The 21,548-nt window shown below is 40.3% G+C and overlaps 2 protein-coding genes and 1 long non-coding RNA gene across 4 annotated transcripts in view; 2 read left to right on the forward strand and 1 right to left on the reverse strand.

The window, feature by feature from the left end:
- si:dkey-94f20.4 (synembryn-A) overlaps positions 1 to 14,542 on the forward strand; it is a 16,256-nt gene extending 1,714 nt beyond the window's left edge. The window contains exons 2-17 of one of the 2 annotated variants that reach the window (XM_061664002.1): positions 730 to 877; positions 5,184 to 5,276; positions 5,362 to 5,527; positions 5,760 to 5,854; positions 5,926 to 5,973; positions 6,360 to 6,377; positions 6,901 to 6,984; positions 7,299 to 7,876; positions 7,964 to 8,099; positions 8,934 to 9,122; positions 9,506 to 9,600; positions 10,450 to 10,600; positions 11,025 to 11,120; positions 11,196 to 11,340; positions 11,986 to 12,265; positions 12,695 to 14,542. In XM_061664002.1, coding sequence (XP_061519986.1) covers positions 5,765 to 5,854; positions 5,926 to 5,973; positions 6,360 to 6,377; positions 6,901 to 6,984; positions 7,299 to 7,876; positions 7,964 to 8,099; positions 8,934 to 9,122; positions 9,506 to 9,600; positions 10,450 to 10,600; positions 11,025 to 11,120; positions 11,196 to 11,340; positions 11,986 to 12,265; positions 12,695 to 12,827 — 2,043 coding nt within the window. In that variant the 5' untranslated portion in view covers positions 730 to 877; positions 5,184 to 5,276; positions 5,362 to 5,527; positions 5,760 to 5,764 and the 3' untranslated portion in view covers positions 12,828 to 14,542. The remainder of the gene's footprint in view (positions 1 to 729; positions 878 to 5,183; positions 5,277 to 5,361; positions 5,528 to 5,759; positions 5,855 to 5,925; positions 5,974 to 6,359; positions 6,378 to 6,900; positions 6,985 to 7,298; positions 7,877 to 7,963; positions 8,100 to 8,933; positions 9,123 to 9,505; positions 9,601 to 10,449; positions 10,601 to 11,024; positions 11,121 to 11,195; positions 11,341 to 11,985; positions 12,266 to 12,694) is intronic. The other variant, XM_061664003.1, reaches the window with a different exon arrangement.
- On the reverse strand, positions 13,691 to 21,473 carry irf3 (interferon regulatory factor 3). Its single transcript, XM_061664004.1, has 11 exons — positions 21,367 to 21,473; positions 19,987 to 20,153; positions 18,803 to 18,974; positions 18,484 to 18,551; positions 18,361 to 18,409; positions 18,221 to 18,286; positions 17,309 to 17,554; positions 16,999 to 17,089; positions 16,094 to 16,380; positions 15,899 to 16,023; positions 13,691 to 14,719 (listed from the first exon to the last, which is right to left on the reverse strand). The coding sequence occupies exons 2-11, from the start codon at positions 20,149 to 20,151 to the stop codon at positions 14,609 to 14,611; spliced, it is 1,380 nt and encodes a 459-aa protein (XP_061519988.1). The 5' UTR covers positions 20,152 to 20,153; positions 21,367 to 21,473; the 3' UTR covers positions 13,691 to 14,608.
- On the forward strand, positions 16,109 to 19,182 carry LOC133395244 (uncharacterized). The gene is made up of 4 exons (XR_009767215.1): positions 16,109 to 16,386; positions 16,710 to 16,830; positions 17,390 to 17,600; positions 18,900 to 19,182. It is a non-coding gene; the product is annotated as an uncharacterized LOC133395244 (long non-coding RNA).
- Positions 21,474 to 21,548: the final 75 nt, after the last annotated feature.

The raw sequence follows: 21,548 nt of genomic DNA on the forward strand, positions 1-21,548 counted from the left end.
AACATAGAGCTGTAGGATATGAACACAAAATGTGATAATATTCCATATAACACCAAATTTGTTCTGGACACACAACATGCAACAAAATGCTATAAAGCCAATTTATTTAGGCAGGTGTGGGGAAATTTGATCCGGTAATTATACAATTCTTAAATAACTAATAACTAACAAACATTGATATAACTGATATAACTTTAGTGTGATATAATTACATTTAACTGAGCATATTTTTAGTCCAATATTATGCAAAAGTCAACCATTAGCTTTGCTGTTTAAGCAATACGACAGCATATTCAAATTTCTCTCAGTCGCCATTTTAGAGTTACCATTAAATCTGAATAAACAGCTTCTGTAGGCTAAAGTGAGAAGTTTTTAGTGTGTACCTTTCTTACACATGAGCAAAGCAACAAAATACCAGCTAACTAAATGTTTGCACAAAACTGATCTAAAAGATTAAACGCAAACATATTGTATTTAAAAGTTAAATACAACCAAACTGTACTTAACCTGCACTATACTGGATTTAAAAAAAAAAAAGTTAATGCCAATAATATAACATGATGCAGGGTTTAAACATTACATTTCATGATTCTTGCACCAAGTGAGTAAGCCCCAGTACCACACTTTAAGAATGATGATTACTATTACAGCAATATCACATCTGAACTCATCACTCTACAATTGCTTCCCATTTGTTTAATACCTGCGTTTGATTGCATCCATGTCTAGATGTTGGTCTCTCGAGCGAAAAGGGACGATCTTCAGGAATGGAACGTGCTGCTCCCGTGCCTCCTCGGACCTTTCCAACCCCGATGCCTCGACCGTGTCCACTGCAAGGGAGCTGTCTTTGGCTGAGCTGTGGTTCCAAGAGAATGAGGTACCAATTAGAGCCAGATATGATAAAGCCTGTCAAGCGTGCAGGTGTCTTTTTAGTTACCTGAGAGTGGGTCTAAGTGGCGATGCAGCGGTCAAAGGTACAGTCAGTAGCAGCAGAACAGCTATCTCCATGCCGCGGTGATCTGTGGAAGAAGAATAATTGAGTTATGCACTGGTCGGATTTTCCAAACATTTACGGCGGGATAAAACTTACCACCAAGAAAATGGGGAAATCCGGCGTTGCTTCTAAAGTGAACCATCAATCCAGAGGTTTTGTTGTTGTCGCTGAGTAATTGTCAACTCGGTAAGTCTGTCATGCTTTTGCCTTTTCATGCTTTTATAGGCCGACGGGGTGAAGGGGTGTGTGTGTCTCGACTGTTGCCCGGTCACTTCAGGCCAACTCCCACACTCGTCATCTGTTTACATTCGGGGATTCGCATTCTAATTTATTGCACGGGTTGGATGTAAACAATAATTTCGTAACAGCCAGAGTATGTGATGATACTCAAATTGACCTTGTACCTTGTTTGATGTTTACATTTATTCTAACGTTCCCCCTTCCTTTGCCCCGACATCCGATCACCCCCCCCCCCCCCCCCCCCCACCTTTTCCTCCACATCCTCCTCCATCCCGGCACTCTCAGTCGACTTGCTGCTGAGCAATTGTTCCACAAATCTTTCTTTCTTTTCCATCACCTGCAGGAAGCGCGGACGGGCCCAAAATAACGCTGATTCTCCACTGCGGGCTTTTCTTTATCGCCCCATTTTTCCTGTGCCTTTTCCCCCTGAGTCACATTTGCCGTCATGTTTATTTCTGAAACGACCTTCGCTCCCACCAATCTCCACATACGGTGTGAAGAAAAACAACATCTTGATAATGCACACCTTTTCCAACCTTACATTCATGGTGTGACAGTGTTTCTGCGCTATATCACGATTCACCTGCCGCAGGCCCGCTGTGTCACAGATTTTTTCATGGAACATATCTACTTGGTTGTCACGGAAATCTGCAGTTTATAGCATTGTTTTCTGTTGGTTTGTACATGTTATTACCTTAACATAAATACTGTACATTATTGAAAAGCTGAATACTGGGGGTCTCAAAAGACACTATACACTTCCTTTTTTCTATTTCAGTTCAAGTATCATTCTGACAGTTGTGAGGCCATCAGCATTTGACTGCTTCGACTTTGCAGTTTTTGTAAGCATAATACTCCCTTTCCCACGGCTCACCAATTGACATTGAAACAGCATTGCAAAATTGCCACCGGGCAACAATATTTTCTGTCCCCGACTGCAGCTTAGCACCAGTTTAAGAAGCTCCAACAGGTATTACAATTTACACTTTCCATGGTAATTTTTCTCCAAACAAGATCCTGTTCTTTACAAACTACGGAGCAGAAGGCCTCCTACTTGTACCTACTACTACTACCACCACTGATGAAAACACTGAACTTCTAGAGCAGGAGTTGGTGCAAAGTCAGGTAAAGTACTGCACTGGAACTCAACAAAAGCTTGATTCAGCTGATGCTTTGTAGCGTGATAAAGCTTTTCGAGGACTGACTTCAGGTTGTTCAAAGGCTTCAAGCGGAACATTATGACGGTCAATAGCTAGACTTTCCCTGACTTTGCGCAAAGACCTGCTGAGGGAGTTCAGTGTTTTGACGGCCATAAAGCTTGTCAAATTGCCCGCTGCCCTGCAGCGATAAACACTGGTTCACTTATTCACTTCCAGCACTCTTACAACTGTTAATAAATAAATACATAAATCCCATTTCTCTGAATTACCCCAACCTCATAACAACACCTCCTAAAAAAACAATCCCGTATTTATTCTATTATTCATTTGCTTTGGAAGTGGTCCAGCATTTTCCAATTACTACACTCATTTTCTCTCTCTCTCTTTTCATCTCTCTCATGCACAACTTCCCTTTGGGAATCTATTGTTTACCTCCTCCGTGAGTAGCATCTGGTCGGCCCGTGTCGTCACAGCACTGAGTCATCGCTCGCTCACGAGGTAGCATAATAAGCGCATGTCGTGTGATTAAGAGGGGAAAATGTGTGATTTTTACAAATACTGTAATTTCCTCGTTCACACACTGACACATTGCAGCAAGGGAAAGGACTACGTGCCTAAAGAAAGCAAACCCTCTCAGCTGAACCACACTTGAACTCCTGTCACGTCACGTTAAGAAAAGTGAGCAATTTACAGAAACATTTTACAAAATCAACGCATGCCGCAATAGATGACGTTCAGTCTGTTCAATCTCGCAATTTGACCTGTTCCCACTCAAAACATGGTAAAGGTGTATTTAACTGTAGAACACATTATAAATCCAGAGAGAGTGTTTCATCAATACCAAAGAAGCAGAACAATACATCATAACGAACAGGAAATTCCCTGTAGTTTTCCCCTTAACATAAATGATGCGTAAAGTCTAGGCTGACTGTCAAGTTTAGCCACTGAGAAACATTTCCACCAACAACTGATTGACAGTGACAATAAAGCTCCATTCTATTCTAATCTAATCAAGTCTAGATCATACCAAATCACTGATTGGTGTTAATATTACAGTATAGTACACTGCAATACAGTGCACACCAGCCTAATGTGTTTCTTTACAAAATCTCTAATGCAGTTCCTTAAATAATAGTATTATACATATTGTACAGCGCCTCCCCAGATTGATAGACAGACAGACATTATATACACCTTAAAACAAAAACAAGTTAAAACTATTAATGAAAGATTGACAGGGACGAATATTTACGATTGTGGAAAAAATAGGTTAATCAAATTAAAATGGGGTTAATTGATGACTGAATTTTCCATCGGTGTGAATGTGGGTGTAAACGATTGTCTCATATGTACGGATGTACCAAAAGCGGTCCACATGCTCACAAAACCGCACAAAGCAATTGATACATAAATTGATTGAAGGCTGAAATCGTCCAATCGTCTGAAATGGCGATTTAGGCCGCCCCCCTGGTGTTATGACAGTTGGTCACAATGGCTCAATAAATTGTTACCAGCATTTTAGTGGAAATCATACATCCGTGACAACGTTTGTTTCAAAGGTGCCCCACGGTCATCCGTCCCTTTTGAACTTTTGTTGATATCCTGCCTCAAGTGTGCTGTTCATTTTCAAGAAATACATATACGTTGGGAGCACTTGGTGGGGACCCTTCTCCCCCTTTTTCCCATTTCTCCCTGACCTAGTGTACATCCTGTTGTTGTAAGGCTGCAGCTACCAGTTGGACACTTGAGAGCCTCTTGGCCCTGCTTCCTCTACCCACTGGGCACAAGAGTGAGCATCCTGCCAGGAAAGCCTGTCATTCTCATTTATATGATGATCTTCTCACAGGTTTGGGGGCAATTTTAGGAGCTCTCAAGACACCTTCGTGAGCACACGTGTAAACATCCGCTTAATCTGACGTTAGCATTGGAAAGCATTTGTTCATGTCCTGTAATATTTGTTGCAATCATTTAGCCGTGTTTTCCTAAATAGAATGCATTTATTTATGTTTTTACGTATTTAATTGGACAATTACTTATTGTAAATAATAAGATAAAATATCTGACTAGAATAAACCTTTTTATGTACATCTATTTATTTTGCTAGTTAAATAATTGATTAACGATAATCAAACTAATTATAAATAGTAAAAAACCAAAAACTAGAATGGTTTATTACTGTACTATTACAAATGACCTGGTCCAATTGTCCATTTTAAAAATAAAACCGTTAGCCAAATAGCATAATTGTGTCACAATATCAATACAAAATTAAAATAAAAAAAAATACTCAGTACTCAGTCGGAATTGTATTTTGCCCATTATGTCTGTACAAGTTATCAGTCATCCAGAATAATTAGTTAATTCAAACGTGTGTCCTTTTGGGCAAAACTTTATTCCCCATTTTGTGAAAATAGTTCCACCTGGTGGGGGTTGCCATCAAAAGCACGACCATCTTCTATCCAGCTTTTCCTCGTGATGGTCACAGGTGAGCTGGAGTCTATCCCAGCTAACTTTGGGCGAATGGCAGCAGGTCACCATCTGATCACAAGGCAAATATAGACAAACAACCATTCACACTCATGTTTAAGGACACTTTTCAAGAATATAATGGGGGGAACATGCAAACTCCACACAGGAAGACTGTAGCCTGTGGACTGTTAGGCAGATGTGCTAACCACTCGTCTACTCTGTCGCCCCGTTTTGGAATGTTTTGTTCAATAAAAATGCACCATTATGCAACAGGGGAGGGTTATTTGTAATTGTTAACAATTGTTTTAATTTCTCAACAGCTACTAAGGACGTTTAAATGAAAGCCTGTGCCAAGGTAGGTAGATGTTTGGATGGAGGTGAAAGCTGTTCGAGCCTGTAAAAACCTAGAAAAGGTTAGACGGTCATCACAGAGATATAAGCTCCGAATCCATTAGTGGATTATAAACTCTATGGCCCCTTCATCTCTTGGATTAACAGGAGAGAGAGTGAGGAAGAGTGAGAGCGAGAGAGAGAGAAAGTGGAGAAGTGGAGAGCCACTGGAACTGAGCAGAACCCGGTAGAACACTGCGTACGTGGACTAAGTGTCTGTAGCCGTGACAACACCTCCATAATATCGCCTAGTTGATAAGGAAAACTATTCAAGGTAGGTTTCAGCAAACTCCATACGCAGTGTATTTATTATCTATATATAGACATACACGTAATGTATGGTTAATAATTGGACTGAACGCACACTTCAGCGTCATATTGAAGTAGTTTTGGCTACACACAGGGAGTGCATGGCAGTCCTTTGTCAATCCATTAATGCATAATCCCCGCCTCTCACTGTGATTATTGTGCAACTTCCATTTTTAATTATTGGTGTGCGCGCGCAGGAAGCATGGTCGTGGACGTGGAAGGGATTATCCGGTGCATCAGGGACGGCGATGTGAGCGTGGTTCATACCCAGCTGCAAGAATTCAACGCAGAGGTAACGTAAACACACATACACTCATTTGACAGCGTGTGTCATGAAGGCTGCGTGTGGCTGTGTTCCAACAGTACGCCCAGTGTTTCTTCTTTGACGCAGAGGAGAGGGACAGGAGGAAAGTAAGCATCTTTTACAGTACGGCTCCGCATCCGCCAGCTAAACCTCACTCCCCTTCGTGAGTTTCCCCCTCCCACCCTCCCTCCATCTCTTTCCAGCACGTCATCCAGCTTTCTTCCTCTACCCGTCCTCAGCTCTTCTCCACAGTCCATCTCTGATTAGTAATTCTGCTGAATCAGTCGTCCCTGATCCTCTCTGTTTGCATGCTCAGGCAGATTGCGCCCCGACACAGAACAGTCATCCTGCCTGATAACCCTTTCTGCACTCTCCAGTCGCTTGCAGCCTCTGAGCAGCACTTTGTGTGAATTATCCGTCTTCGATTGGTGTACTGATCTTGTCTTCTTTCTTGTGCATCTTGACTCATGCCGGTCTGGCTGCTCGTCAAAAGCAAAGAAAACTGGAAGAGGTACTGAGATGTTACAGTTACAAATTGTGTCGTGAGAGAGCATCAAGTGTGCCACTCAAAATCCAGTTTCACTTATTAAATAGTTGTTGTTGTTGTTTTTTAAAAAAAATATAAATTATGGATATTTGTTCATCTAGCCAGCCAGCCAGCAAAATATAATGATAACAAAACAAAGATAGCAGAAGATGCATTTAACTTGTGTATCCACCTGTTTCCATTCAGTAATAAATAATAGCTTTTTGTAAATAGGCCTCGCTTTTACGCTAAGTACTTTTGTGATATACTTGAGATGAGATTCTCGTTATTATTTCAGTTACCATAATTTCTATGACATTTATGGTGGCATGCTATGAGATTTTGACAATGTAAACTATATGGCACATATTTTAAAGGTTGGGAAAGAGAAATTGGAATTTTTGTAGCCTTCTTAACCATTTTCTTAATGTAAAAAGGCCACTGGTTTAAATAGTAGGAGTAATAATAATAATAAGAAGTTGTTTTTATCTTGTCCTTGTTTTGCCAGTTCAAGAAGAATAAAGTCAGGGACTGCAGTGATTCCGACTCTGACTGTGATGACCAGGAAGACCGTGGTCTCCTCCTCAGACAGGTACAGACGCCACACTCCTTGCTTCTTCTTGGATGTTGGTGTTGTTCATTCTCATCTAATATTATACGTATTATTATGTTAGTTGCGATGGTGGTACTTGGAGAGCTTAGTATTTTTTTAGGTGGTAGCTACTTGGTGTAAAAAGTAGAAAACTTGCTGCCCTCGATGATATTAAGGATCCCACTTAATGCTTTACACTAATGAATAATCAATAAACAATATTACTGGCAGAAATCGAGGGCCCCATGATCAAATTTTGCATTGTTGCTGAAAATGCACAAAAAACACAAATAGGTACATGTGTTTGTCTTTAGAGTTTGGCCGTGGTGCTGGTGAGGTTCATAAGAGCAGGAGTCCCGTGTCATCTGCTGCCGGTGGCTCTGCGCACCCTGAGGATCCTCTCCAGAGACAAGAAGGTCCTGGGCCCCCTGGTGACCGACGACGCTCTCCTTACCCTGGCCAAGTTGGCCGGGCTGAGCACGAGCGAGACAAACGACGACGTCGGCGACCCCGACTCGGATTTCTACGACAACGTCATCTCTTCTCTCGCCGAGGAGGTCAAAACGGCGCCGTACTGCGGGGACGCCGCTGACGACGAGGACGACCCGAACCAAGAGTGCTCGGCCTTTGAGGACGATGCCAAAAGTGAGATCTGTAGCGATCCGGACAGCGTCAGCCGCAGGCCCAGCGTTAACGAAACGCACAGAGGGAGCATCCATCACAAGGAGCTGGAGCGAGGGAGGAAGGACCGCCGAGAGAGCAAGATGGAGGGCGAGGATGAGGAGGAGGACGGAACGTCGGGAGAGGAGGTGCAGAGGAAGGAGGCTTTAAAGGTGTTGTGTAACGTGGTGTACAACAGCACCTGGGCGCAGGAGAGGTTCAGCGCTCTCAGGTGGGATTCTTTCTTCATGATGACTTATATTTATAAGTCAAGGATGTGCTCCACACAGCTCCTCTCTTGATCTCTTCTTTGTTCCAGGCTCATAGGCGGCCTCCGAGAGCGTCTTTCCTCCAGTTTCAGTTGCTCGGCTCTCTCTAGTGTTCAGTTCTACGAATTACGACTCACTTTCCTAGTCACTGCGCTGCGACCTGAGCTTAGCACTCAGCTTCAGCAGGTGACTGACGCTTGTTCAATGCTATAAAACGGGGCTGGGCAAACTTTTGTTCGCAAAGGCTATGTTTTAAAACCGACAGATTGCCTGGGTCATGGGGTTAAAAAGAAGTTGAAAATAAATGGTAAAATACATCCACCTATCCATTTTCTATACTACTTATCGTCATTAGGGTCAGTCCATCCCAGCTGAATTTGTGCGAGAAGGCAGGGTGCACCCTCACCAATCACTCCCATGGCACACATGTAAAATGTATACGTGAAAAAAAATTAATCAATTCCCCAATTATTTCACGAGAAAAGGCCAAATAATGATAATGCAACAAATGTTACAGGACTTGATATTTAAAATCTAAAAATATATATATATTGGTGGGCTGGATTAAAGAACCGTTTGTGGCCACCAATGCTCTAAAACAGTAATTTCCAAAGTGCAGTAAGTGAGCTCCCTGTAGTGCTACGTGAGGATTACTGAATTGAATGTTCAAATGCTGCATAATGTTACAGTGTCTTAATTTAAGTTTTTTTTTATTAATCTAGGACAGTACACGTGTAAATATAGTTTAGTTGTATTTAACTTTTAAATACATTACATTTGGATTTAATCTTTTAGGACTGTTTGTTTTCAAACATTTAATTAGGTATTGTTCTTATTTTTAACTTGAATGTGCAATACATTTGAATTGAATCATCATTTTTTTCCCCTATATTCAAGCACAGTGATAATGTTCAAACTGCATATTGTTACAGTGGCTGTGTTACTGCAGAATGTGTCCTACTTGTTCTACTTATAGCTATCTCTTGATTTAGATCTTTATTTTAATAAAATATTTTTCAGGAGGGAGGCGTCTCCATCCTCTCAACCGCCCTGGAGCGCTGCCTGGAGGTTCAGTGGAAGGAGCAGTACGAGTGCGTGCTGGACCCGGCGGCGCCGCCCATTTCTCTGGAGGCCTCTCAGCGCATCATCGAGATCCTCAAAATCCTTTTCAACATCACGCACAGGTCCCACAGGCAGGCGCCAATGGAGGTAAGTGCAGGTGGGAAGATGGTCGGGGAGTCATGGACTGTTTATCGTCGCTATGTTTTTGCACTCAGTGTAGATTGGATCGCGAGCTGCAGTCCTTACATGTGTTTTATGTGTCAAATGCATTCTTTGAGTTTTGACTTAATGTGCACTCAAATGTGTGGTTAAATAATAACAAGCCTATTTTGACAAAGGGACGAGAAAGTGTATGTATGATTTCAAATGTAGGGTGTAAAAGTAAAACGTCGTCAGAAAAATTAAATACTCAAATTAAGTACAGATGCCTGAAAAATCTACCGAAGTACAGCAACAAAGTATTTGTAGTTTTCTACTTCTCACCAGTGTTGCTAACAATAAACTCATGAGTGTGTTGACGTACTCTTCAGGCTGATGCAGCTCTTTACCGCCACCTAGTCGCAATCCTGCGTCTCTGCATGATGCGGAAGTGCGTGATGCCTGAGGATACTGATGAACTGCAAGGGTGAGACCACCGAGCATTTTTATTGTTAGGGTCCTGTTTGTTGCATTCATTTAGCTTTTTCTTCCAATTTTTTTTATCTTAAAATCTGTGAATTAAAATGTATCCATTCATTTTCTTTAATTTTGGGTTAATTTATCCCATTAAATAATTAATAATAATTATCATTAAATAGTTGGTTAATTCACTTGCATGAATAATAATTTTTGTTGCATTTGTTTTTTATCTTATTTAATTTCAACAATTGGTGAATTATAATTTCATTAACTAAAAATAATACAAATAAAAATGAAAATGATCAATTAATTTCATTCATTTGTATTCATGTCATTAAATAATTGGTGTATTGATTCAGTGTAAAAAAGCTAAATAAAGAATACAAATATTTTACATATGTTTATCATTTTATATTTATTTCATTAAATAATTGGTTAATTATTTATAAATAATACTAGTTTGTTAATAATATTTATACATATAAAATAAATATGTATAAAATATAAATGCAGTATTTGTCTAATTTATTATTTAAAATAAACTATTTTACATAGTTTATGGCCACATTTTAATTTATTTTCTCCTCAACTATAAAAAACCTGCCCCAGCTGTCAATTTCAAAAATATGTACAGGATTATATATTATTTTTATTTTAGTAAAATAACCAATTTTCCATATACATTCATCATGTTTAATTTATATTATTAAATAATCCTCCATTTTAAAAATGTGGCCTTTCAGTACAAAGGTTTGCCCACCCCTGCTATGTTCATGTAATTATTTTACACTGTGGAGTACTTTTATCCAAAGTCCAAAATCTTTTTTTTGTTTGTTTGTTTGTTTTTGCTGGGCAGTCACACAGTCAACCTTTTGTCGGCGCTGCCTCTCCAGTGTCTTGACGTTCTCCTGATGGTGCCGCTGGAGCCTGACTCGGAGCAGTGCCATGGCGTCAACATGGACTGTGTCCACACCCTGCTGCTGTTCATGGAGAGACGCCTGGAATCGGTAGCCTGTTAATAGTAGTCTGAATACTGAGTCCTATGAGATTGCTTGAATGCTACTTTGTCTAGCATCTTTCCTAAGCCGACACCTCCTAAAATGTATAAGCCGCGAAAATATATCCACTGGACGATATCCCACCGGGTCGTCACATGCTGCAGCGACGAGCCACTGTCCATACGTTGACTATCACGTCAGACCTTGTTTTCCCCTCGCTCTTCCATCTTTCTCTACGTGATGCACATGCACTCATGGCCAACAACGAGGCGCTCTAAATCGGCCACGCCAGCGACTATCACTTTACAAGTTCTTTAAATAAAGTAATTTATTCCTAATTTCATTACAGGATTTTTTTCCCCTTGTCTTTTTACAGCACGTTTTTTTGCAATGCATTTGGCCGGTAACATGACAGTGCTTTTCTTTTTCCCAGGGGGATAAAGTCAAAGAGAAACTGACGCCAATCCTCAATCTGCTGACAGAGAGCTGCCGAGCCCACAAACAAACACGCCACTACATCAGAAAATATGTAATAAACCGGACAAAATCATGGAAACAGTAACCAAGACACAAATACTTCGATGAACAAACTCAACCTCCGCAGGTCCTGCCTCCTCTGCGAGACGTTTCCCAAAGGCCGGAGGAAGGCTGCACCGTGAAGAGTCGCCTGATCCGTCTCATGACTCACCTGGACACGGACCTCAAACACTGTGCTGCTGACCTCATTTTTGTCCTCTGCAAGGAAAATGGTAAAACTGCTGCCATTTTATCTGGATAACAAATTGGTCCACATGGTATTGAAAGTAGAAAGTTACATTTCTGCAGAAATTGCTTGTGGATGTTTAAGAGCTGACGCTGTGCTCAAATGCTGGGGAATTAATTCAAATGAAAGAAATGTTGAATGTGAGACTGAAATAAGGAGTATTTAAATGTTTGTGCTACATTTATAAAATGACTATGAATTGAGGAATTTAGTCATGGAAATTGTGGAATACTGAAAAATGTTGGAATTTGGGGAATGTGATAAATAGTTGAATGGACATTTGGTAATTCTGGGGAAATTGGTAATTTTGAAATGTATAAAATACGTAGTACCCAAATTATCCAAAATGAGCTGAACAGTTTGAGGTTGGAATGGGAATGGTAGCTCTCTTATTCACTTGAATGTTTTTTTTTGTTTCTTGTGGAAAATGTGCAGTTGTAGGAAAACTGGGAAAATTTGAAGCCTGAATGTCCTGCAGTTTGTGAATATGTGTATGTTTGAATGCTTTGAATCTGTGGATAAATGTGGCAGTGTTTATATATATATATATATATATATATATATATATATATATATAATACAAGTAAATAATATTGTTGCAGAATGACTGTATGTAACTTTTCCCTCTCAGTCCGGCGTTTTGTCAAATATACGGGCTATGGCAATGCCGCGGGTCTCTTGGCCACAAGGGGCCTTTTGGGCGGCCCGACGTCCAGAACCTCCTGCAGCGAGACCACCTACTCCAGCGACTCGGACTCGGATACCGAGGAATACCGTCAAGTTAAAGACCGAGTCAACCCGGTGACGGGGCGACTGGAAGCGGAACAGCCGGACCCCATGGAGGGCATGACTGAGGAGGAGAAGGAGAAGGAGGCCAAGAGGCTCATCAGGATCTTCAACAAGCTGTCCAGGTCTGCATGCAGTACAGTAATTCCCTGATCATTTGGGCATCCAACAACGGCATCATTTCTGAAATGGCTGATCGGAGGAGGACAGGCTTAAACAAATAAATAAACCTTCAAACAAGTATTTAAACTCCAAACCATAAACATTCTGGAAAAAAAATATGTTTTTAGTAGGTTAAATAATTTTGGGCTGTTTACTTTTTTGACTGCCCTTTATATTTTCAAGTTTTAATAGGAATTTGAAATTATAAGTGTGTGGGGATCAAAGTTTGAGGTATATTTACGGTTTAACTGGTAATATAAGCAGTAAGAAAAAATTTTAGGGGGTGGTAATTGCTCACATTTTTTATTATTCATGCCAGGGGGATAGGAATGACTAAATGCCATTACAACCATGTGTGTACATATTGTTAAATCATCTGAAAATGACTGCAGGGATAATATTATTCAGCCAATGGGAGTGGACGCAGACGGGAAGCTGGTCCCGATGGCAGGACTGCGGGAGAACAGCCTCACAGAAGAGTCGGCGTCAGACAATGACACAGATGAACTCGAGAAGATTCAATGATTTACATTTTTTTTCTCGCAAATATCCTTTTAATGCAGTGGTTCTCAAAGTCGGGCCTGGGTACCCCCAGGGGTCCACGAGCCGTAACTTGGGGGTGCGCAAATTAATTTTAAATGAATTATGATTAAGTATGAATTTTAAAAGTGCGTGACTACATATGGGGACCGGCACACTAATGAAATAAACATAACCAAATACTCCTCCCTCCCTTAGATTTGGCCAGTTAAAAGCTCCAATAAAGGAGACGTATCATATCATAAATCTTACATCCCTGCATGAAAGAAATTGGGGAGTGTGATGGACTAAAGGCTTATTATCAAATGTATCAATTCATTTTTTTAATTTATTTTTTTACGCCAAAAGTGTATTTTCCCATGAATATATAAAACATTTTTTACACAAGTATCGTTTTCAGAATAGAAGGCATAATGTTACGAGATTAAAGTGGTATTTTTGAAATTCACTTGTTAAAAATGAGTTTTTTTAGCTCGTTAAAATTTTAGATCATGACTTTAGGTTGGAAAATATGACTTTATTCTTGTAAGATTGTGATTTTTAAGCCCAACAAAATGTCTTTATTCTCGTAAAAAAATGTCCCTTTAACAAATAATAATTCTCATAACATTACAACTTTTCCTCCCTACAAAAATATTAATGTTATTGTAACATTGTTTTCCTTTTTGAGGGGTCCCTGGTTCCAAAACATTTGAGAACCTGTGTTTTAAAGAGTTTTATTGCTTAAATATTTATTATAGGTGGGCTGACAACCTAGAAATGTAGTCACATGGATATTAATTTTTTTGTCGTTTTCCCTCTCCTTCAGAACAACTCTTTGTTATTTAATGGACAGTTTTTGGACAAGCCTGCATACACAATACAGTCTTTTCCCATATTTATTGCGCGAAGGACCATATTTTGCATTGTAAAACTCTCATACCACCAAACAAAAATGTCACAAAAAAAGTATATGCAGTATACTGAAATCATGATCTCATCTCAATTGACTCACAAATGTACTTACTCTGTGTGAAATCTGGCCCTATGTAGTTGAATACAAAGCTATATTCTCTTGTATCCTGGTTAATTGTCCCTTCTAACATCTCATGGAAGAACATTCAATTGTTCTGCCTGTCACTGCACTGCTGGCATATATAGCTAAGCAACAATACATTATTTGTAGTAAATAAATAATCATTTTCTGACTAATTATGTATAATTGGATGTGTCATATATTACAAGTGGATGGGAATCATTGCACCACTGGAGCAAAAGTATTGGCCCATTCGACTTCAAGAATGGAAAGTAGCAGCTTCCCTTGTAAATATGTTTTTTTTGGTTGTTTTTTTTTGGTCCGTTGATTCAGAAGATGGTTAGCCAACATGTTTCCACAGACCGCTGCATAGAGAAGGATGCACCGATGACATTCTGGTATTCGCCACCTTTTGTTGAATGAAAATTCCAGCTGACACTAAAGCACAGCTTGCTACTTTGTGGTTTTAAGTGCGTCGTCGCACCTTATTATAAAGTGTCATCTAATTAGTGAGTTATTTTTGTGCATTGAAAGTCATTCATCATTTTATGAAGTCTGAAATGTGACGTGGTTATAGTGATTAAACAAATGATGAGAATAGGATGAGTGGCAGTCTTCATTGCGTTGCACACCAAGCAATTATTATCAGAAGCACGAGTAAAGGTAAGAAAATTAACAAAATGAAGCACCGATGTAAAAAAAAAAAAATTGCACAGAAAGCATATAGCGAGTATAAAAGCAAAGTGCAGCATCAGCCTATGATCATCTCTTCCAGCGACATTTGCAGGTCGACGGACTTCAGGGAGGAAGCACCGCCCTCCGTTGCTATGTTCTTCAAGAGTTCCAGAGACGTGAGTACAACCTGAAGGAAAGGAAGAACCAAACATGAAAACGCCCTTTAAACAACTGATATTTGATCACAAACGTATACATACAGATGCATGCACTATTGTCATTGTACTAGATCACCACACTATTAGTCACTTTAAATTGCTTGAGGACTCTGCATCATTTGCACAATTACCAGTATATCAATATCACCACACATCCCAAAAACATGCATTAATTGGAGACTCTAAATTGCCCGTAGGTGTGAATGTGAGCGCGAATGGTTGTTTGTTTATGTGTGCCCTGCGATTGGCTGACAACCAGTTCAGGGTGTACCCCGCCTCCTGCCCGAAGATAGCTGGGATAGGCTCCAGCACTCCCGCGACACCTGTGAGGAGAAGTGGCTCAGGAAATGAATGGATGGATGGATGGATGTTTTATTGAGCTGCCACGGTGGACGACTGGTAAGCACATCTGCCTCACAGTTCTGAGGACCGGGGTTCAAATCCCAGCCCCGCCTGTGTGGAGTTTGCATGTTCTCCCCGTGGCTGCGTGGGTTTTCTCCGGGCACTCCGGTTTCCTCCCACATCCCAAAAACACGCGTGGTAGGTTGATTGAAGAGTCTAAATTGCCCGTAGGTGTGAATGTGAGTGCGGATGGTTGTATGTTTATATGTGCCCTGCGATTGGGTGGCGACCAGTTCAGGGTGTGTACCCTGCCTCTCGCCCGAAGATAGCTGGGATAGGCTCCAGCACACCCGCGACCCTAGTGAGGTTAAGCGGAACGGAAGATGAATGAATGTTTTATTGATAATGTGACAGTAAGTTCAAATGACTTCGGTAATTTTATTATTAGGCTAAGGATATTGCCCTAAAAAAATAAATAGCATACAGAGGCATTGTTTTCAAAAAACTGCAGCGGAAGTGGAAATGTTCATGCACATGCGGTGAAGACTCTCTGTAATTTCCACTAACAACCCAGGCTAAACCTTTTCCCGACAAATAAAGCTTGTCACTCAGTCAAGGTGTGTCACTTCAACATACTTCCTTGACACCAATTCCCATTTGGACAGGGCTTTGGCAGCCTCTTAGGGCGTTTCAGAAAGAGCACAAAAATGCGGAGAGTTTTCCAGCAAATAGTTGAGGATAGATTCCACAGAAAAAAAACACGACTAGTAAATAAAAGTGCCAGTAAATGTAACAGTCGACCTCACCTCCACAATGATGAGTTTCTTGGTCCAAGGCCTGTTGCCTGGGTCAGGCCACTTCTCCCCCAGGCAAAGGACGAGGGAGCAAGGACCACACTCTTTGCTATCAAGTTCTATAAAGTCTAGTATCCCTGTAAAAGACAGCACAAACCAAGGGCAAGTAAACACCACACACGTTGTGAGGAAAAAAAACAATCCTACCTTGGATAAAGTCCTTGAACGGGTAAAGCGGATGCGGCTGCAGTTTGGAGATTTCCTGGGGCCGTCCGCTCTGGTCGAACTTGGAGAAGCTCCAGAAAGCTTTGATTTCGCCTCGTCTCTGGCCGTAAATGACGTCACCCGACACGGCCACCTCCAAGCCCTCGCCCAGATTGTCCAGGATGCGCTGGGTCAGCTTGCCTTGGGTTTGATCCTTGGTGAAGGGTCTTGGCAGGGAGACCAGAGACAGGCCCGATTCCTGGTCCACCTGCGTCTCCACCTGTTCGGGCCTGAAGGTGAGAGCAGGGAGCATTTTTGTACATTTTGCTCATTCTCCCATTTTGGCTGGCTTACAGTTTTTGACATGAAATGTTATTCTTAGTGATATTTATTAAATCCAGTGTCTTTTACATGTCACACATACTGTGTTGACACATTTCAACTGCCATTAAAACCAGTTTTAACAGAAAATAGTTTTCCAGCAAATGGAGGAATCACGAATATGCAGGGTTTTCCTGTATTTGGAAGTGCATAAATTATACTACTGTACTAATACAGTCAAATACATTTTGTAGTTGTGACTATGTGGACTGATTTAGTGTTTTGAAATGTTGTTCAGGGCCGCCGCACACCGAGCAATGCGGCTAAATGTGACTGAATTGGACTATCGCGAAAGGATTACAGAATCTTGGCTGTACACCAAGCGATTGAGAACTGCACATCAACTGACGGGCTGCAAAGTAAATACTGCTATTGGTAAATTAGCAAAACTTGTTGTAAAGAAATAATTGGACCAATCGTGAAATTGGATCATTTCAATAGGCACAGTAGTTGGGAATCACTGCTTGTCCCACCAATTATTTTCAATATAAAAACTCCACTATACAACAGCTTTATTTTGAGGTTACCTGTAAACTAAGCGGAATCCAGCTTCATTGGCAACCAGCTGCTCAAACACATTCTCCCCTCTGTAGTACACAGTGATCCTAAATTGGGTCTCTGAACATGCAAGAATAAAGTCTCAGTGATTCAATTTATCATTGTCATAAAAATATATTTGGTGATATAGTTCACTGTTTATTGATGTAACAACTCTCCACTGTGTGAAAAATAAATGCTTCTGGACACTGCAATAATGTTATACATATAGTGTATGTACAATCAATTTACGTAATCATAGATATTCAGTCGGGGGGCGGTCAATTTTATTTTACTTACTGAAATGATCTCCATCCTTGGTCTTGTTAACGTTGTCTAAAAACTGCTTCGCTAATTGGCCCCCGCACGCCCTACCCACAGCTCCCGCCATTGGATGCGCCGGTTGCCCAGGCGACCCGGTTTCGCCGACTGCACCCTCCACCGCGACTGGACACGGCTGTTGCCACGGCAACGCGCGACCGCCTATCACGAGCTGGTGCTGCGGCTCCTGTTGCTCGGGAGGGAGCGCAAAGGCTGCTGCTTCCTCTGTGGGGGAAAAGTTGGGAGGAATTGAGCAAGTTTGCAGTGCAAGGTGAGAAAAAGACCAAAGCTAACATCGTACACCTAAAAAAAATAAAAATAAAAATAAACCTCTTACATACACCAATAAAATTCACTCACACCAAAAAACTCATGTGCACCAAAAACCCTCTTACGCTCACCAAAAAAAAAAAAACAGACCTCTCACACACACCATAAAACCTACCATTCAACAACAACAAAAACATCTCACAATCACAAAACCTCTCACACAAAAAGCTCACACAACAAAAAACAACCAAAACTAACTAGCACCCGAAAACTCACACACAAAAAACCTCTCACACTCATCAGAAAAGCTCTTACATTCACCAAAAAACGCGCACGCACGCACACACACACACACACACACACGCACACCAAAACCCCACGTAAAAGGAACAACAACAAAATATCTCCCATCTACAAAAACTCTTACTCGCAACAAAACATCTCTCACTCTGAAAAAAAACATCTCTCACTCTGCTAAAATAAAACTTTTCACATACACCCAAAAAATACTCACTCAAAAACTCTCACAATCACCCCAAAACAACACCCACATATATTTAAAAAAAAACTAAAAAAAAAAAAAAATGGGTGGATGGGGTTGATGGACTGAATTTCAGATACCTGCTTGAGGCTCAATGTTGAGTTGCTTGAGACACATCTGCAGAATGTCCTCCTTGGGGGTGGATTCTGTCAGTACATTTTAGTTGAGAACAAGGAAGCAAAACTCTCCTCTCATATTACGTATGATTAGTGACGTTCACCTTCGATAGGACAATAGAGGAACTCATCCGTGAACGGGATGACGTGGCTCTAAAAGGCAAACATGCACATCATTAATGTTTGGATGTCTTTCGATAAGGGAAACACACAACACAGATACGTACTTCTTGTATGGGAGAACCGTCGTAGCAATCAGGCTCGTGTTCGCTCCGCCGTCCAGCAGAGGAGTTGTCTAAAAAAAAAAAATAATTTTAAAAGAGAAATATAAGCATAAGAAATATTCATGACTACAGCCTCCCTCCTGTCTGAAATTAATGATGAATACGACTATCTAAATAATTTTGCAGTATTTCTTCGTATTTTTAGTGTTGGGGGAAAAAAACATGCGATGCATCAAGATAACTGGGGGTAACTTTGGGAATTTCATCCATCGGGAATAGTGTCTCTGACGTGTGGTGATTTAATAAAATGATTGTGGCTCACCTCCTAAAGTTGACTCATCTGGCCAGCGGAACACTTTGTGAGGGTTTGCTGTGTCGTTCTTGTTGTCTGCGATCATTTTGAACTTTTTGGCCCGCAGCGCACATCGGAAGTTCCTCTTCCACACCGAGGGCTCTCCATGGATGCGGCCGTTGCCGCTCACCTTTGCCCAGGCCTACGGCACAGAAACAGACACGCGCAAATAGCCTCAATACACAGAAACGACTGTTCGGGATGCTGCTGTGTTCAGAATTAACCAGTAACATTCAAACACATGTTAAATGGAAGTCAACAAATACCCCAAATAAAGTTCAACTGCTCTGTTAGACTTTTCCTAACATTTTCTGGGGCTTGTCGCTTTGTGCTAATGCTGCCATTTGGAACTGTTCAGAATTCCCTCCACCTTGTCTACGGCCCCAGTTTCAACTAAATAAAAACTTCTCTAAAGCATGACGCTGTCACCACCATGCTTCATTGTACGTATGGTGTTCTTTTGCTGATGACTACAAATGTAAATTTGAATTATTATTATTATTGATTTAATACAAATCATATTTAGAAGATGAACACTTACATAAACATTTAACATTTGTAATTTATTTTATTTGTATTAAATGATTGGCAAATTAATTATAACTAAATTATAAAATATTTAAATTAAAAATGACAATGACTGACTTTAAATGACATGTATTTAAAGATATATTGATATATTTTATTGAATAAAAATACATTATTATATATTTCTATCTTAATATTAATATTTTAAATAAAGTATTTGTCACTTTTTTTACCTTATCTACAAATCAAATGTGGCCTTTGAGCTCCAAGGTTTTGACCACCCCTGCACTATGTAGTACATACATATACTCTTCAATACACAATCATTACACAGATTTCATAAAAATTTATATAAACACACATATATAGATATTCAACAGGCAAACTCGAGATCCAGGTCGCCATTTAATTTTTTGTGGCCCAATAAAGCAAAAAAAAAAAAAAAAAACGGAGTCTTCTTCACGTTCTTTATAAATGTATTTATTGTAAAGGATATAAATGATATTTTTTTTCCTTCAACGATAGATAGAGTGATAGGTACATGTACATATGTACATACTGTAGATAGATAGCTAGATAGATAGATATATAGATAGATAGACAGACAGACAGATGATTAAATGTACCTTGAAGATGAGAATGTCGGTATCCGAAGAGTCTTGTCTTAAGGCGTGTTTCCAAGGGATGCAAAATTCCGTTTCCTGCTTGTTGGTCCAGTGGACACCAGGATACGTGCCGCTGTCAATCTGAGCCCGAAGCCACTGGATGATCAGAGGTTTGGAATGAGCCATCTCTAAAGGAGCAGGAAAACAACATTTTAAATGAAACCTAGACGGCATCCACACCACTTTTTGTGATGTTTCAACAGCTTGCATTACAACTGACACAATGTTTTTTTTAAATATATATTTGAATCCTCTTTGCCATAAATTCAATAATATCTAACATTGAACAGCTCTATTTATATACAGTAGATGTAAAAAGTCTACAAACCTCTGTTCCAGTGCCAGCTTTTTGTTATTTGAAAAAAATGAGACCAAGATAAATAATTTCAAAACTTTTTACCCCACTAAAATGAAATGTAACTTGTCCAACACAATTTTTTTTTTTTTTTTAAGTCTCTCAGAGAGTGGGAAGTAAAAGTAAACAACTGAGATAATGTGGTTGCACACCTGCTTATATTATATTTTAGGGCATGGCTGTGGTTATAGTGAACTAATGTGAACTAATCACATTCAAACGTTCAAATTAACCTCTGATTAACCCCCGGTAAAGTTCAGAAGTTCAAGTAGGCTTGTCTCGTGTTTGATTATATTACTTACCATACACCCACATGCCCAATCGATCTATCGACTTCACTTTGCAACACTACACATTCCTGACCAGTAGAGGGCGGCATTGTATCATCAGAATCAGAATCAGAATCATCTTTATTTGCCAAGTATGTCCAAAACACACAAGGAATTTGTCTCCGGTAGTTGGAGCCGCTCTAGTACAACAAACAGTCAATTTACAGAACACTTTGGGGACATAAAGACATTGACAAAAAACAATTGTGCAAAAAGATGCAGAGTCCTCTAGCACTTAGAGCAGTTCGAACGACTAATATTGCAATAGTCCGCTAAAATGAATTTTAAATCCAACAAAGAATACACTGACCAATTTGTATGGTACAGCTTGAAGTTGACAAATGTAGCATCTTCAAACTCTAGGTAACTTAAATTTATAACCAAACTAACACACAGGAACTGTAATTACACATTTCTAAGCTACAAGATAGACTACAGGGGCTGGAAACCGCGTAGTGGGACACTTCCCCCCCCCCACACCTCTTTTTCATTTAGAACAAGATACCGAACTGTATTCAAAAACCTATCGCGGAAACAAACGCAGATACTCGAATATGCTAGCTTGTGTGCGACTCAATATATGAACTAAAAAAAAAACACAAACGCAGAAGGCAGCAAATAATTAGAAATATATACATTGAATACGGAATGTTTTACCTGGAAAAGTGGTCGACCTTCGGATGGCGGTGTGTTCAGGTGCCGTCGTTCTCCAAGTGCCAGCTTGAGCTGCTGACGATTAAATAGCGGAGGCGTGCGTGTGCTTTCACAAGAAACCTGGAGGTTTCAGTTTCGTTTTTCAAACGTCGTCAGGAGTTTCCAATTCCTAGTCAGCCGAGCCC

Source organism: Phycodurus eques, chromosome 19, assembly GCF_024500275.1.
Source record: "Phycodurus eques isolate BA_2022a chromosome 19, UOR_Pequ_1.1, whole genome shotgun sequence".
Lineage (NCBI taxonomy): Eukaryota > Metazoa > Chordata > Actinopteri > Syngnathiformes > Syngnathidae > Phycodurus > Phycodurus eques.

What these genes read in the sequence shown, in the direction of transcription:
- irf3 (XM_061664004.1), bottom strand. Translation starts at nt 20,151, where the DNA reads ATGGCTCATTCCAAACCTCTGATCATCCAGTGGCTTCGGGCTCAGATT. An exon ending in CAAGGATGGAGATCATTTCA is followed by an intron (nt 17,090 to 17,308) that starts GTAAGTAAAATA and finishes TTGCATGTTCAG; the next exon opens with AGACCCAATTTAGGATCACT. An exon ending in GGATTCCGCTTAGTTTACAG is followed by an intron (nt 16,381 to 16,998) that starts GTAACCTCAAAA and finishes TCTCACCTTCAG; the next exon opens with GCCCGAACAGGTGGAGACGC.